Source organism: Haliaeetus leucocephalus, unplaced genomic scaffold, assembly GCF_000737465.1.
Source record: "Haliaeetus leucocephalus isolate CR32 unplaced genomic scaffold, Haliaeetus_leucocephalus-4.0 Scaffold932, whole genome shotgun sequence".
Classification (NCBI taxonomy): domain Eukaryota; kingdom Metazoa; phylum Chordata; class Aves; order Accipitriformes; family Accipitridae; genus Haliaeetus; species Haliaeetus leucocephalus.
Window position 1 is genome coordinate 11,460,447 of NW_010973368.1, and position 18,082 is coordinate 11,478,528.

Sequence of the window (18,082 nt, forward strand, 5' to 3'; positions counted from 1 at the left end):
TGGAGGGAAGAGAAAGAAAAAAAAAAAAAAGAAAAAGGGGGGGGGGGGGGGGCAAGAAAGGAAAGAGGGCAAGAAAGGAAAGAGGACAAGAAAGAGCACTCAATTAAAAAATAATTTTGTTTAGTCACCTATGTTATCTCTTGATCATACATATTTAGAATATTGTGCTGATTTCAGCATTGTTTTACCCAGGAAGGCAATCTGATATTGTAGGTGTTGCTACTTCCTTTTACACACACCTCTTTGGAAATGTATTGGTATGGTAAGCCAACACACCCCCTTTCTGTACAGTACATTGTAGATTGTGGAGCTCCTGTGAGTGCCATGTTTGTCTTCTTTAGAAAGCCTAGAGCCAAGAAGGACATCTTATGTCTCTCTGTAGGAAGGAATCTTCCACATACTCCACACAAAAATGACTTAAGGATTTCTTTTTAAAAGAAAAATCAAATGTCAGCTCCCATTCTGACGTTAGTGTATGTTTAAGAGCCCAGTACTATTCCTTCTTGGGCTACATCCAGAAGAGTTTATTAGAATTTACTATTTTACTATATGCCACCTTATTTAAAGTATTTTAAAACTCATACCAAGAAACCTGTGGAACTGGATTTTAAGTAAAGGATATCATGCTAGTTAGCAGAAACCAACCTGTCCCAAGAAGTGTTTTCTTCTCACTGAGCTTCTGCTGTAGAGCTTGATGAGAAAGCTAATTCCTTGTTCAGCTTGGCTAACTGGAAAAATCATCATTTCTCCCCACTTCACTTGGCCATTAGTGGACTTCAGAAGACGAGTCTTCTTCTTATAAATCATCCCTTCTGTACTAAACATTCCAACTTTCACGAAGAAATCTAGCACAAAAGGGAAGGAAAAAGGCATAGCACACAAAGGGTTATTCACAAACACACCCAAAAAGGAACTGACAAGATCCACATGTACGGTTCAAATTGCAACAATTTCCCAAAAGTCTAGCCAAAAGAACTGTACAATAGCTTTCCTGACTAGTCACACAGAGTATGTTCAATAATACTGAATTTATTAACACAGTATCCAAACAGCAAGTGCAAGCTAATGCTCTTGTATGTCAGGATTAATATTGGGATAAAAAATCTTCCAAAATACATAAACACATAGCTTCAAACCAAACAAAAAGTAATCAAGTAAGACATCTGTGGAAACAAGCCTTGGCAATGGAAACCTACTGCACAGTATGTTAGTCTGAGGTTTGCAAGGAATGTTATGAATTGCCAACCCATTTGAGCAGCAATTTACCTGTTACAAATACTTTTAGACAGGAGGCATGAGACAGCTGATGTAACTTACTTGAAGACAGCGGTGTAGATGAAACTGGAAGGTTTTGTGCTTCAAGAATCTGTAACTGAATCCTCCTGTTTATTGCCTGAAAACAAGTTCCTATTTGAAGTTCTGCACGGCACACCTACAAGCAGAAGAATGTTGCCATAACATCTGGATTAAGTTGCTTATAAACTCAGGAAACACAGGAATTCTGTCATATGTTGGGCTCCCACATTTCTATCTGGGATTTCCTGGACAGAAATGTAAGCATATGTTGTATACACAACCTGCAGATGCACAGTAAGTAAGTGCATCTTGCACTTGTCATAGCTGTAGTACATGTGCTCCACTGACAGACTGCTTACGTGCAGCGCACATACGGCCCTCATGGGCTGCAGCCAGAGATACTGGACAAATAAACGAGTCCTCAATTTTCATCTGGGAAAGACTCCTCAATGGTAAGAGCAGACACATACAGGGAAAACTGGACATGCAGCTGTAGCTCTGTTAAACCTGGGTGTGGAAGTAAGAGACCAGGTATGCTCCACTAACACAAAAACCTTCAGAATTCTCCTCCCACACTTTTGAATTTTGCAATATAGAGATATAAGCAATGCTTTCCATAGATACAAGGCCCCATCACTTAATGTCATCAATGTTCAGGGTGACTGCATGCTGTGGAGTTTCCTATGTTATGGAAGTACTTATGTTTTACATGCCTACACACATACACCGTCCCCCCGCCCCCATGAATGTACTGAGATTTCCAGTCTAAATTTTTTTTAGAATTTTTGCTAGTGGGAAAGTTGCATTGAGGCACCCTCATTACTCTCCTGTCAGATGCTAACGTACTCTGAACACTATAAGAACAGCAGCAGAAGGTCAGTGGAGACCCATCTTTCCTGTCAGCCTCCATTTAAAAGGACGTTGTTAGTCCTGGTTCCCTTCCAAGTTTTAACACACTTCAGTGAAGCAAAATGCACCAAGCAGGAGCGCAACAGGTCAGATAAAGAGAAGTCAGGCTCCAGTTCATCAAAGAGACTCAAATTCTCTTTGCAGCTCAGCCACAAAATTTCTGTGTAACCCTGAGAGGAAGCCACTTACTCGACTCTGAGCTTTGGCTCTTTATTGGCAAGTAGGGTAGTTTGCTGCCTCACAGGGTAATACAGGGATGAATTCCAGCAATGTCTGGAGGGCTCTTGGATACAATGGTGAGGAAAGCCAACGCAGAGAGAGAAACTATGAGATGATTCGGGAATTTATATTGGGATGAAGCAGTTTCTAAAACAGCTTCCTCTTTCACTTAATCTTACTGCTTTTGAAGCAATATGCTTATTCTTGTTAGAACTAAAAAATGTCAAGTGTAACTTATGTTAGAAATCAAGAGTATCACGCATATTACTCAGAGACACTTAGATAAAATTTGCTTTTGAATTGCTAATTCAAGTTTAATTTGTTGAAAATACAAATGCCTAGACACAATCTGAAAAAGAAACAAAGTGAGGGTAGGGGGAAAGGAAATCCCACTGTGAAAACCACCTGTGTCTTATTACACTACTGGAAATGAACTGTCTGAATTATTACTTCACAGCATGCAATCTGAATATGAAATGTATAGCTATCTCTGCAGTTTCAAGCCACTGAAGACCTTAGCACTTTTCTTCCATAACAAAAGCAGATTCCATTTGCTCTGAGCTCTTGCTGTGAGTCCTAAGGATCTTCTGATGCTTTGTTGGCTGGAAAAGGCAATTACCTGGTGTCCTCTGCTGAACGTTTCCCCAGAATGCCCCTCCCTCAAGCTGTGGGCCATGGTGTGGAAGAGCTTGCTCTAGCTCTTTTCCCAGAAACAGCTGTAGTTTATGACCAGAACAGCTATGTGCAGAGTTGAAAAGTCTGCATTTTTTCCCCCCATCAAAATGCCTTTCCCCAATAAAGGGGGGGGGGGGGGGGGGGGGCAAAAGAAAAAAAAAGAAAGAAAAAGAAAAAAACTGTTTGTTGTTAACATTGAATTAGTACCGAATTATTTTACTTAGATTTCCAGCAACATTTTCTAGGTGATCTAGCAACATACTTTTGCAGTACTGGCACTTACAGGTGCTTTGGAGGGAGGAGATATATCCAGCCAATGACTTGACTCCTCTGAGCTGAGCTCCCGCAGTGCCAAGGAGCACTCTCCAATTGTTTTTTTCCTGGGAGTCTGCATCTGGATTTTAAATACCAATCTGACAGCCTGCAGGCTTTGCAGTTTAATAGCAAATACAAAAGTTTCCATAAATTCAATGTCCTAGAAAGAAAAACAGAGGGGTAACATCACCATTGTAGGAGAGTCGCACCGAGCCTGAAACCTAGAAACCAAGGCTTGCTGGTCCTATAGCCACTGCTCCTGGCTACCATTTTAGGTTGCCATGGAAAAGTGTGCTTTTACAGTTGTAAGCCCCCATTGACACACCCTGGCAGGGACAAAGCTCCGAATTATTTTTCACTACCTTAACGAGTTGAGGACATCATCTACCTTCCCTGGGGTGAATATGCATCTACAGGTATGCCCAGTCTTCCCCCAGTTCCCCACCACTGAGTTGCCAAGGCCAGCAGCTCATGGTTCAGTCCCCTGTGAGGACAGTCCTGCAGACTTGGGAGAAAAGGAGGACAACAGTACAATGCAAGAGAGGATATAGGCGGAGGAAGTGGAACAAGGCTTTTAATAGGATTTTGAGAAGTTGGGGGGCAGGGCAGGGAAGGAAGCAACCTGAACTTGGGCAACTACCACAGCAAATATGGCATAGGAGTATTGGAGTATGTTTGGTCCATTTAAAAAAATCCGTTTACATTTCAGTTTAATTTTGGGGGGGGGAAAAGATTTCTTGGTGTTATCCCTGCCTCTACTTACACTGCACCCTTCCTTGGCAGAAGATTTGAAATGCACTGGTTTGGGCAGTGTGAGAATTCCCTTGACGTAGATACGAGGATCTTCCCCATAGCTAGAAGGCCAGCTCAGATCTTTGCACTGCAACATTGAAAACACAGTCAGATTAGACAATGTAAGACTCTGGCCTTCTGACAACTTAGAAACAGACTCTTCTACACTCTTCTAGAATTATGCATAATTCCTGTAATATTGAAATAAATCAGAGCCAGTGTAATGATTGTGTCACTTCAGATCATTTAATAATTAATTTTCACAACCAGAGGGTAAAAAGTTATTTGGTAGACTTTAATGATTTCACTATGTGGCAATTTGACAACAGATAAATCATGAAATCCCTTACGTAGTATTTATCACTTGATGTAGTTACAAGGTTTCTGACTACTCAAAGTTCCATTGCCTAAAAATTATTCACAGTTCCTGGAAGCGTATAAAACAGCCAGCATAGCAGTATCACATTAGCTAACAAAAAAGCCACAAGAAGCTACATGTCCTCAAAGTGCTATTATGGTTCTGCCCTGAAGGAACTGTTAGATTTAAAGTCAGTTAAATGCTGCATCCAAAGTTGCTCCAATTTGCTGCCTCCAAATTTCCACTGGAAAAGTTCCATAGCAGGACCAGCCTATGACCAGCTCAGCTTTCTTATCTATGCAGAACAGTTCCTCAGTCCACAATCAGAACATACGTATAGTAACATAGAGTCATATACTACTTTTTACTATTGACTGCACCAGAACAGAGGTTGCAACAGGGGGGAAAAAAGGGGAGGGAGGGGGTGGGAAAGAGGAAGATACTTTGAGTGAAGCTCAGTATTACATTTGACTGAACTTTGTTTATATTAATACTTAAAAGTAATTTTTTTTCTCCTAAAAGTATTCCTTAAAGTAACAGAACCCAATTCAATGAGAATGAACACTAAGTATAGTAAAATAGCCATTTGAGTAAATAATAAAGTTATCTATGTTTTCTTACATGTAAAACTGTGATCCAAATCTGTTCTACAGAAGAAACATAACACAACTTCACATTCAGTCTTCCAAAGTCTCTTTCATCACCTGATAATGTAATAGTATCTATGGAAGAAAGCCAATTAGTGTTTTTAGAAGTAATGCAGTATCTTAAAAGTTCATTCCAAGAATAAGGGAACTCATTAGTAGGTGGATTGCCTATCTTTGAAAACTTCTCTCAACGTAAGTTTGAAATACTTAACACCTACATTTTAAGGACAAAATATCCATGAAGTCCTGTAGCCTGACCTTCTGCATAGCTAAAAGCCTTCATATTTACCTCAATTATCTCTACTGAATTTAATAATTTGTGCTGTACTCGAACAACTTTTAGAAAGGAAAAAAAGCATGTGCTTGAAACACCCAGAACACATTTATAATCTATTACGTCCCTCAGATTAATTACTTTCACTGTTTAGTTTATAAATTGGCCTCCTTTTTATCTTTCTCAGATTTCAATTCCAGCCTAGTAAACATTTCACTGTTATGCTCTTCTCCAAGTCAGAAGAGCCATTTAATATCCAGCATTTCTCTGTCATGACTGAAACTAGGTCATTGCACCCCAGTCTTCCTTCTGAGGAGACTGGGTGAAATTCTGACTTCCAGCAGGGTGACTTTCATGGGGACTTAACTCATTTTTTAGTGTTTATTTTGCAGTATCTCCACTTCTTCAGCATTCTTTCATAAATAAGGATACTAGGTTTGCATGCAATATTCTTGCCTAATTCTCAGAGTAATATGGGTACTGGATTCCAGGCACCTCCTATAGAGAAATACTGATACATGAAAATGGACTAGAGCTGTGACCAAGGTGCTGCATTCTATCCTAACAGAACATCTGTAACATCTTAGTTCACAGGGATAGTAAATCCAGGGATGAATTTTTCAAAAGCAAAAGAACTCCTCAAAGGCTCAATCTCCTGACAACAGGAAGGTGCAAGTCCAAAACTCTTAATTTCAAATTGCAAAGTAATCTCAAAAATGACTTGCTAATCAGATTCATCTAAAAAAACCCCAAAACCAAAACCCCAAACAAAAAAAATCATCAACAGTAGAGACAGCTTAATGTTTCAAGTGCAAAGGGAAATATTTCATTACAAGATAAACAAACAAAACATTACCCAGACTCCTGTTACTGCCTTGCGAATCCTTCCTGGAAGAGGTACTGCTAGGTACACTGGAGAATGAATCGTATCTCTGGGGGCAAAAAAAAAAAAAAAATTAAAAAAAAAATCACTTCATTCAGAGCAACAGACACAAAAAGCCAGAGAGATTCTACCATTGGACAAGACAAGACGAAAACAAAACAACACTGAATTTCAAATAATTGTCTCATTCCCTACTAATCTTTTGATCCAGCAGCATGGAATTACTACTTTGATGCAGAGAGCTAATACAGGACACATATGGCCAGCACAGATTTTTTTTTGCTCACTGATATATATGCAACTTCATCTCTATGGAAAAGATGATTATTTGGGGAAAAAAAAAAAAAAAAAGAAAAAAAGCAGTGTTTTTTGCATCAATGGAAACTTCTAGTGTTCCACTTTTCAACTGATGGGGGAAATCACAAGATGACAAACCACAGCCTCTTGTCTGCCTTGTCCTGCCTAACAGCCTACTCAGGTTCTCAATAGCCCCATTGGGCTAGAACAGCAGTAGTCAGAGGAGACATCAGGAAAGAGCCTCTTGAAATTGGTCGACGTTGAACTTTGCCCTCTAGTCCTTCCAGTGCATAGTACAATGCCCTTCACTGTTTACTTTGAAAGCACAATGCAACAGGAACAGATACACCACGTAAGCTGAGGTTTCAGTATAACCTAAATTACAAGGGGAACTCACCTTCATGAATCGATGAGGTGGGCTTCTGAGATCAAACATTGAACGACTTACATCAAATGATGCAGGCAAAGCACTAGGTCTTAAATCACAAACTAAAAAGACAAAGAGAACAATACAAATCATGTAAGCATCATTGCTAGGAAAAAAAAAAAAAGAAGATTTTTTTAAATTTAAGTAGACCTATGGTAGAATTGAAACCTAGCTAAATAACATCTAAGGAAGGATGTCAGCACCTTTCCCAAAACACTTCCCTGAAATGAGCAAATGGAGAAAACAAGCCATTAAAATATCTTAATCAATTCCATCTTTGAAATAGTTCAAACTTACTCGGTCACGTTGGTAGCACTGGTAGAATGGGGAGCCCACCTCAAAGTTAATTCCTCAAGAGAAATGGTTCTTTTAGTAGATGCTTTAGCAAAACAGAAAAGACTTATCTTTAAATCTAGTCAGGCAGAACTGGGGCTTAGCCTGGTCTCCTTTTTTAAATTTTTCCACAGTAAAGATGCCAGTGGCGAAAACATGCTGCCTGCTGAACTTGGCCTCATCTCCCTGGCTTTACTGATCACAGTGTCAAAGCACCATACTCTGCACCCTTACTAGATCTCAGACAAAGCAAGTCTTAACTCTAAGATGACACACACTTGTTATAGCATAAAAGCAAGATCTTTATTTTATAGAAGGGTAGTTTCCTCGGCAGTTGGAGGTGTTTAAGTAGATCCTATCAGTTTTCTTTAGACGTCAAAGCAATACAGAGCTAAAGCACATTGTCTACGCATATTATACAGCAACAGTAGAAAAGGAGAGCTGAACTAATGCCACTGTTTCAGCAATCTTTGCTAAGTCCAGTTACGTTCAAGAGGTTTTTAAAGCCTCTCAACTTCAAAACTGACCCATACCGAAATGAATGAAAGCAGTATGGTTTAACTTCTAGGACTATCTGATACAATGAATTGCTTTTTGTTGCAATGCTGTGTTATGGTATTTGAGAACACTTCCATTACAATTCACTGATGACAGCTTAATAGAATTACATCACTCATTACTGAAAATTTATTTCCCTTTTATTGCTATCAAAAGAAATAACCAATTCTGCTTATTGTGAAATGTGACAATAAAGAACAATTTTTTCTTTTCCCAAGGAAGAAAAAGAGAACAAAAGATAAAGAAAGTTTTGACAACCCATGGGAGGAAAAGGAAAGTAACATAATTTAGATAAAATTTAATGAAGGTCTGTGTGTCTGGCATGAGTTCCAAATTCTCTCTTGCACATGACACAAAAGAGCCAAGTTGTTCACAGAGTCCAGTGTAGAAACAGCATTATAATACAAGGCCTAGAAACCTTGTTTGATATAATAGAAGCAAAGGAGAGACCAGCCCATTACTTGATTTGAAATTGATTATGGTTATGGAAATTAATTCCGTATTCAGTACTCATGACTTTCACAAACTACTGGGAAACACACACTTGAATCTACCCGTTAGAAATCACTGAAACGTTTTAAAGACAGTATGATCTGCTGTTTCTAGTAAAGCTGGTTAAAGTTTTCAAAGAACATGGAGGGGGGGACAGGGGGAAAGAGATGGTGCCTTTTTCAAAAACTTAAGTTTTTAATGGAAAAAAAGACAATTTTTACACTGAGAAAGCTGCCTGTAAAATATAAAAAAGCAGAAAAATTTTAACCATAAACATATCTTGTTTACCAATAATAACTAGAAATTTGGAAAAATATTAATGAATTTATTATTCAGTTTGTTTGTTGTTGCTGGGGGTTTTTTTTGTTTGTTTTTAAGATGTAGAGGAGGGACTTCACATGAAAATTCAAGAATTTCACGTCATACATTCCAAATAAACACATTCTGTAGTTCTAAGCCTAGACACATGAAAAGTATCACAGCACTTGCTGCAACAAAACAGGCTTAGAATTTTGCTTAAATAGTCTATAGATGCACATGAAGAGAATCATCTAGTTTTTGAAACAGCTGTCAAAAAACTCTGGAGGAAGAAGGCATTTTAGAGCTGTACTCTAGACACACTTAAGTGACCTTTCTTGTGTTTAAGCTTACTAAGACAAAACTAGTGAAGTGTTTACTTAGCTTGAAGAAAAATGGAAAAAGAGATGATGAACTGAAGGGAAGATGTTCAAGACAGTTTTACAAAACCTATTTGGCTCCCACTACAGGTGCTTACAAAGCCTAGCAAAACCATATGCATTAAAGGCTGCTAAAATTCTGCATGTGTTTTGTTCTCTTAAAAAAATATATGGAGTAGTCTTTTCATGTAGTCTCTATGGTGATTGAGAATTATTTTTAAAACAGGACACAGACTGAGACATTTCCCCAGATGTAAAATAAGCATGCTATACCATTCTAAATAAAACATCTTTAAAAATGCATGCTGTTGCCAGCTTCCGATGTGATACAGAAGTGTGTATGTTTCTTCGAGTGTGTGAGTTTTGTGAATGCATTTGCCTTAGCAGTCACTTACACCAAGCAACACTTAGTCATCTACTTCCCTCTAAACAGCATTCATGATAGGATACACATACCAATGAACAGCACAGAAGAAAATTTTTACCCAGGTAGCCAAACACTTTTTATCTAAACTTTTATTATCTCACAGCCCTCCCCATTCTTGAACACAGTTATGCAATGAGAGTGGGGACATTTCTGCACCTTCAAAAGCAAACTACAAAAAAGCTGGCACATAGCATCACTTCCCATTTTGCACCTGTTCTTATCATCTGCTCCTGAATGTTTTTTGGTGCTTGTTCCTCTCTCCATACATATACTCCACAGGCATTCCTCCACTCAGCATATTGCCCAACTTCCTTTTTCCATCTCCCTCAAACACTCCTATCACTGGTAGCTGGAATCTCCAGTACTGCATCCTGTTTTGGATCAGAGGCAGCTATACTAGCTTGCTTTGCCAATTTGTCTACCTTTGTGTGATGCATGCAAACCTTCTCAAGCCCCCAAAGGACAGAAAGTAACAGCGCAGCTGGAAATCAAGCAGAGCTGGCTCCACAGATTCATTCACCAACCAAGAAGTGTCTGTAGCATACAGACCAGTTTGAGAACTGCTATAATCAAACACATCTTCTGTAGACAAATGGCTTTTTTCTCTTACCTATAAACTTTGGGAAAGGGAGTAAGACAGAAAAGTAAGGGTGTGGTCTTTCTCACCTGATCCATATAATTTCCTATTATCTGATTTTGCTTGGAAGCGCCTAATCAGATCTGGCGAAACCCGATGCTCCAAATAGAATGGGTTGTACACGTCATAGCGGGGCCATTGGTACATGCCGTGCAGTTCTGCTTTCCGGTCACCAAGTGAGGCTCTGGCAGATTCTGCAGAGCACAAGTAAACATCAAATGCAAGAGTTCCAGACAGAATACATGCTGCCTGGCTTCATAAGGCAGGCAGAGTGCCTTCAGGGCAAAGGACAAAATATTTCAGTATTATCTACTTTGGGGGGGAAAAAAAAAAAAAAAAAAGCAAAGAAAACACACATACACATTATGTCAGATTTCCACAGTGTGCTAGCAAACACTGGAATTAAATTGGCCATAAAAAGCTATGTATACCCTGCCTTGAAGTTCCACAATAAATGTTTAACTATTTAATATACAGAAGGCTCCAAAGATAGACAGCAAGACAGAAATTAACATGAAAAGTAGGGCCATGTGTGCAGAAAACCTCTGACTTATTTGGCTACCTACCCCTGGGACATTCTCACTTGGCTAACAGATCCCAGACCTTCAGGAGGGTCTTGTATGGAAAGATAATGCAACTTATGACTGCAGTCTCCTTGTCATCCAATTTCCATAGGAAGTCTGTCAGTGGTAAAATCACTGGTCCAAAATGACTTGAATTGTTGGCTGAGGCACAAGTAGACAAATCTGAGAATGCTTGAATCCCAGCCCTTTACTCAGCCCATTAGAGCACAGCTGCTCTATTTTTCTTTCCTTTATTTATAATCATTTCAGAAAAAACATGCATGTCTTGGTCAGCAGAACAGTAAAGAACACTGCTGTAGTGCTTCATTTTGTCTGTCCGGAGTGAAAATAAGCCACATGTAACAGTACAGTCGAGAACAGGGATGGGATGACCTGGACTCTGCCAAGCTCTGACATTTCCTTCCTTCATTTCACCGCCCCGGACTTGAACCTATCTGTTAAAAAGTTCTTTACCCCATTGTAAAGTGCCTTCAATTCTGCAAGTGTGTTGCACCATAAGAGGCAAACTATTATTGATGTAAAATCCTTTCCTCCAGGTGTTAGCAGAGTAAGTAAAAAAGAGTAACTAAAACAGTGAGATGGAGCATGAGAGATGATAAAGCAAGAATTCAAGTATAATGGGCTTGAGTGTGATGTAAATTAGGATGAATGCTAGAAGTGAGGCCATAAAGAACTGCTACACAGCAGATGACGGAAAAGCCAGTGTTCCAGACCAGGAGCACACTTCTTCCTGCTAGCTTACTTCTGTGAGAGCATGAGACATACTACAGTGAGTACTGAAAAGAAAGGCTGCCAGAACTCAATTGCTTTCAGAAGGGATGCCAAGAGCTAACACTGAACATGTCCTGTTTCACTAAAGGAAAATGGTCAGACATGGACAGAAAATGGAGTGGAACTGAGAGTAGAACTTAAGACTTCTACAGATATTTAACAACGGTCTAAGAAACAAATACTCTAAATACATTTTTTGAATATGCTGGTGCTTTGGCTAATGTGAAGAAGGAATGACAGCACACTTCACTGTATTTAGTAAATCTCCCTAAAAAGTAAACTTTGCATTTTTAAACACAAATTTAATGAGGCTTAAAAAATAAGTATTTATATTTAGAAAGAGAAATGGAAGTTGCCTACTTGACATAAGAGCCACTTTTCAAATATTTGTTCAAGAATTTAAAATATGTGCTCAAGAGAGACAATTATGAAGAGTCAGGTCATCCTGCCAGAAGATCTACCGGCTTTATAGCTTAAGGGCCACACTGTTCACCAGGTCCTTCAAAAATTATGATGAAGCAGAATTCCCAGTGAAGACAAGTCACTGGTTTATAAGTCACTGACTGTTAAGATTGTGTAGAACAGCATGAATAAAGAAAACATTTATCTAAATGTTGTTAAACACATCTTCCTTCTCCCTGGAAAACACTTGTGCTTCAGAGTCCTTGATGGACTTGTCTGTACAGTATCTTGAGGATGAGGTAGGACAAAGCAAGGCAGAGCATGAACCCAGACCCAGTAAGAAAGGGGATTACCAGAATCATGTCCTGCATTTCCATACCTTGTCCAAGTATGGACTTACAAGAACTAGCTACTGAAGTAGCAGGCAAGTGGGGAGGCTGAAGGAGATCAGGCTCAGAGATGAGGAAGGCCTCACATGTTCTACCTCCAGCTATTAGGTTGCCTGTCCATGTCTGGTGAGGCAGACATCACAAATGAAGCCCACTAAAAAGATTGGGCACAGAATGGCCAATCTATACCAAAAAGCTCTGCTAGGCTGATTAACTTGGCTCTGGTGCCAGTGTCACAAGCAGGGGTGGGTGAGGGTGAGGAGGAAGTTTAGTAATAGGCGTGCAGGAGGAGGAAAGAAGCAACAGCAAGGACCTAGGGAGAAGAGAAGAAGGGTGGGAGTAAAACCACACAAACACAAAAAAGCTAGGTAGTACTGCATTAGTTATTATGCAATATGTGGTTGACTTTTTTCAGTTATTAAGGTTTCCACTCTTAGAAAAGAAATACCATCACATGGGACTAAAAGCATATTACCAGCTTATCACATCCTTGAGGCAAAGCAACTCCAGAGAAAACAACCATTCAGGTATGTCCCTATGCCAAAATTTTCTCGTACCTAATTCTAGGCATCTCCTGGCAGGACCAAGAGCCTAGCAATAGCATATGCCCTGTAACTCATGTTACCGGGCCAGGCTCCTATTCTTTTAAAATGCCACTGTGCCTAAATTGCATCTACATCATTTTGGCGGTCTAAGCATGGGACTAACTGGCAGAGGTTGAAGCACAAAATTGTTGTGAAGCAAAGAATCACAGTATCATGTGCAACCTTATACCACTGAGATCTGTGACCCCTGGCCTCCCAAAGAGCAGCAAAAATATCAGGAATAGTAGGGGCAAAAAATTCTGCAATGTAGTAGCACATGCTATCTATTGGCAAAATCTGAAAAGGAAGATATGTTAGTATGTTAAAACGTATCAGTACATTAAACATGAAAGCCAGACCACTATCCTTCTTTACTTGAGTGATCTGGACGCTGGGGCTGTGTTAGGTCTTTCCTTGCCTCCAATAGATTCTTTACGAAAGCTTCTGTTTCCTTCAAGCGTCTTCCATGGCTTTGAGTATGAGCACTGGTGTGCAATCCTCCCTTTCAGTTTTATTCATGCAACATCACAGAGATTCATAGTGAGATGACATCCTTCCCAAAAACTCTCTGGGTGTCCACAGAGAAAAGAAACAAGACCAGGCTTCTAGAAAAGTTCTGCAAACATATGTTTTCAGTAGGAATACTTGACAACTTTCAAGGAGTAGCAGAAGCTAAACAACTATTTCAGCTATGCTGTTTATATTTTACCTTGAATCCCTCCAGCATGTGAGATACTAGGAAGGTTCTTCGGCTGCACATAAGCCAATTTGAATGGAGGGACCACAAATGGTACCTCCTGACCATCCAGGGGCAGTTTAGAAAGAAGATAATCCTCTGAACAGCCAACTTGACGCTTCACTGACACAGAAGACAATGGAGGCTTCTCTACAATAGTTGGCTTGCTTGCGGCTACTGCTTCAGATTCCTGCACCACGGAAACTGCTAAAAATAAAGAGCAAGAAAACCAGACGGTCCACATGTGCATTAAGTTTTGAACAATACTGTGAACAGATCTCTTTTATTTAATAGGATCTGTGCTTGGCACATTACTTAACAGCTGCTAGTATTCAGTTTTACCAGCATTCAGGACTAGCACCTGGAAAACATATTCATCCTCATGACACCTGTACTGATTCAAACTCTTTGTTGCCCAAGCTTCTATATTTATAGCTACCTTGCTCTTAAGTGAATTTTTGCAAGAGGTACACTTGTTCTTCAGACAACTAAGACATCAAAAAAATCCTAACAGCCAATCCACAGGGAGTTAAAAAAAGAAAAAAAAAGTGTTCACTCTTAGAGTTTGAAAGATATAAGACCTTTACACAATCTTAGGTAGAAAAGCTGGCTTTTCTGACAGCATCCTAGGCTGCAAGGAGCAGACTTCAGAGAACTGTTATTTTTCAGTTACAGTTCCAATTCGTAACACTAACAACCACATGTTCAATCCCCAAGTGGAGGTATGGAAAGAATTTTGGATGTTGTAAAAGAATTCAAGTTTATCAGGGATGACACAGCCATTTTACTAATGGGAAGTCTCATCATTAATGAAGCCAGAAGAGCAAAACCCTTAGTCAATGTCAGAACTCACGATCATTTTTTTCTTTTTCCATGCAGAAACACCATTTACAGCAGTTTTTTATACATTCTGTTGCCATTGTTTTCAGTGTTGCAATTTGGAGGAGACCACAATCCAGTGTAGCTATCAAACCTGAAAAACACAATAAAACAAATGGTAGTAGATGGGAATAATTGAAATCAAAATGAAATCAGTATTATCAGTTATTTAATACGTGATTTCTTACTGAACATAGTCCCAGGGTCAATGAGAAAGTTACTTCAGTCGTAAAAGGATAAGAGCCATCAGATTTCTCTCACTGAGACAAATTATTTTTTATATAAAAGCACAAGGAAAGAGATAATAATTTTAACGTACGGCATCCAAGTACTTTCAGTGACCCACTCAGGTCCCTGTCTTTCAGGAACACTAAAATTCTCCTTATATTTGTGTGTGCCACTGGGCTTTGGCATGTACTCAGCTTTACAGCTATTTTGATGTGGTCTTGTCATGTCATTTGCAAGATGTGTTTTTTATTCCATTTCCCTTGCCTTGTTCATGTTTTTCTTACCCTCTTTCACTCATGTACTATTTTCACATACATCCATACGTGTTTACATTTTTTGTTCAACATGCTCCATACTTTACATTTGAAAACACTCTTTATGTATGATGACGAAATTGCCTTCTTTGAGGAGCTACTGCTTTCTCATAATTGTATACACATGAAACCGAAGACCTGTTTTATTATATAATTGTCTGCTATGCATACAGAAATAGAGCGCGCTGACTTCCAGCAAAATAAGAGGCATGTAATCTATTAAAGAATGAGAACAAGTCTATAACAGCTGGTTAACATTAAAAGAACTTTATGACAATACTAACTGGCCTCATTTAAATGTCTTTATTCATATCCTTATGTTCTCTTTTCAAAGGGACAGACAGCTGCGTTGCTTCTTGTCCAAAACTTTAGCTGTCTAAGCCTAGTCCTTTTACATGTACCTAAAGTACACAAGGTTCTTCGTAGAAGATACCCAAGACATGATTCCAACTCCACAGAGGTTAGAAGACACCAAACAGAACATGAACATAAGCTGAAGGGATGGGGAAGACAACAAATAAGAGAAAGGGGGAAAGCACAAAGAGAAAGTGATAATTACACAAAAATGGACATGTTTGCTCCGTTATCTCAATCACAAGAAATTGCTGAAAGCTTCTGTGCTCCAGCACAGAAGTCATTCCCACCCGCAGCTTGAACAGTGCTGTCATTTTCTTTTTATGTGTATACAAAGACAGCTAGGGAACCATACAAATACTGTGGAAATAACACTAACATCCCCAAAACTTTTCTTTCATTAAAAGCCCCTCAAAGTTCTGATGGATGCCAAGTGGAGATACTAAGCTACAGACACTTCATCTAACTTAGAAAACATGTGCTTTCTTGTCTTAATATTATTTATTTCCATGGGTAGGGTGCAACTGAAAGTTATGGATAGATGTATCAATTTGCAAACACTGACCAAACACAGCATATACTTACTGACCTGCTCTTTTGTGCTCTACAGCACCTCAGCACTGCTATTTATGTTTTAACTCATGGGTTTTGCAAAGTCACTGAGAGCACTTGGCTTCATGAGGAAGCCTTGAATTAACTTATCTTTAACATACTAGTGTGAAATATACCGAAGGTTTATTATTACAACTATGTAACCATTCCAGAATTATTCTTAATCATGAACTATCACAAAGTACTGATTAGAAGGAAATTCTTAAAATATATTACCATTAGACTTAAACCTAAGTAAACCATTAGTCTACTGCAACAAGGACCTAAGGGAATATTTGGTTTAATACAATTTCTCTGAATAATTTTTTCTGGTTTTACCACTAAATGACATTAATTATTTCCTCTAGTTTTATACTGCTCTTTGTGCTCAATAGACCAAAATGAACAAAATGTAAGTGACCCGAATATAAAAACCTCAGAAGTAGCCTGAATACTGGTACATGTTATTCTGGAAAACGGAACGCTACTGAAGAGATTACAGCATAGTCTCTAAACAGACAGGGCAGGGGTGCAATATCCTGCTTTAAAAGGGACACCACTACTCTGCACACAATCCATCACTCCGTACTCATCCTGATCTCAAAATTGCCCATGAGCATAAATACAGTATGAGATCTGCTTCAAAAATCTTCAGAGGCAATGCCACCGACTTCAGAACCTGGTCTGCATCTTTACAGAAGCACAAAAAGTAGCACAGGAATTTCTCATTAAATTCTCCACGTTTCTAAGGATCAAATTTTCACTGCTGCTCCTCCCTCAGAGGCGCACTCGTGATAGCTAAGCCTGCTAGAATTCAATGTTTACTTTAAGGTTCCCTTGCAGTGATTTTCCTTCCCAGCTGTTATCAGTACACAGCTGGAGTTAATATGCTTTACTCTTGTTCACCATGTTTAAACTGGGCTGAAACAGCTGCTTTGTTTGCTCTAAGCTTTGCAACAATGGTATCTAAGCCTCAGTGGCAGTTTGCACAGTCAAAACAGTCTTTTATCTCAAAACATCCAGATTGAATTTATTCGCTACTGCTGGTGAAGAAACCAAAATGTTAGTAACAGCCCTGCTTTTCAGCTACATAAAGTGGAAAAAATTCAGTTCATGGTAGTAATTTCTTTACCCAGAATTGTTTAGCTGGAACCATTAACGTGAGCAGATAAACAAATGTAAATCATCTGTCACAAGCAGTTGGCTTTCCATCAAGTGGTTGAGTGCCTTACCTAGAAAGAAAGGGCTACATACGGGTATTGAGGATATAACAGTAATCATGCAATTCTACATCTTGTGTACTTCTATCATTAAAAAAAGGCCATGTTCTTCACAGTAAGACCAAGTAACCTGTGATAGTCTTTGACCATTATCTTTTCTTCCCCATTTATCAATATGCAAACATTCATACATTTTTTTTCTATCTGAAGACAAATATAAAGCAATTCAACACTACCTATTGTACAGAAGAGAGTACACTATTTACAGATTACTGTTTTGTAGGCAAGGTAATATCAGTAGCCAATGCCAAAGTATATAGACACATAGCTTAGAGTTTCAATTCAGTTTCAGCTTAAATACGGTATTTTGAAAATAAAGTTCCAAGAGTAAGAGACTAGAACACTGTTTACACTTTTTTAAGCTTAAAAATGTAATGGTTTCAGTGACAAAATTTGCACTTGTGTTCCTAGACTTATATCACAGCCACATTACAAAAAAATGACAGCATTTGCTGAGGGACAAATCATCCAGATACAGTGCTCCCTCATTCTGTTTAGAGCACTTTGCTTTGTTCATGAAATCACAACATGGATGATCTCAAATTACTTTATTAAAGTTTTAATTCACTTAATTAAGCTACAGACATAAATATATTTTTGTTTGTTTGTTTAGCTCAGAAGAGCAATCCTGGCAGTAAATTACATGGCTTGGCTCCCAGTTAATTTATTTTCTCGTATCTGTAATTCCCAATTGCCTACAGTTAGTTATACAGCTTTCACTACATGCAAAAGTTTTGTCTTAGCCATCTGGGAC

General features: G+C 38.8%; 1 protein-coding gene across 2 annotated transcripts in view; it reads right to left on the reverse strand.

Annotated features, from left to right (window-relative positions):
- Window positions 1–14,602, reverse strand: part of TC2N (tandem C2 domains, nuclear) — a 16,663-nt gene extending 2,061 nt beyond the window's left edge. The window contains exons 1-10 of one of the 2 annotated variants that reach the window (XM_010583845.1): window positions 14,536–14,602; window positions 13,656–13,886; window positions 10,246–10,410; window positions 7,063–7,154; window positions 6,342–6,417; window positions 5,186–5,286; window positions 4,178–4,294; window positions 3,383–3,574; window positions 1,318–1,432; window positions 646–845 (exon numbers count right to left, since the gene is read on the reverse strand). In XM_010583845.1, coding sequence (XP_010582147.1) covers window positions 646–845; window positions 1,318–1,432; window positions 3,383–3,574; window positions 4,178–4,294; window positions 5,186–5,286; window positions 6,342–6,417; window positions 7,063–7,154; window positions 10,246–10,410; window positions 13,656–13,886; window positions 14,536–14,602 — 1,356 coding nt within the window. The remainder of the gene's footprint in view (window positions 1–645; window positions 846–1,317; window positions 1,433–3,382; window positions 3,575–4,177; window positions 4,295–5,185; window positions 5,287–6,341; window positions 6,418–7,062; window positions 7,155–10,245; window positions 10,411–13,655; window positions 13,887–14,535) is intronic. The other variant, XM_010583846.1, reaches the window with a different exon arrangement.
- Window positions 14,603–18,082: the final 3,480 nt, after the last annotated feature.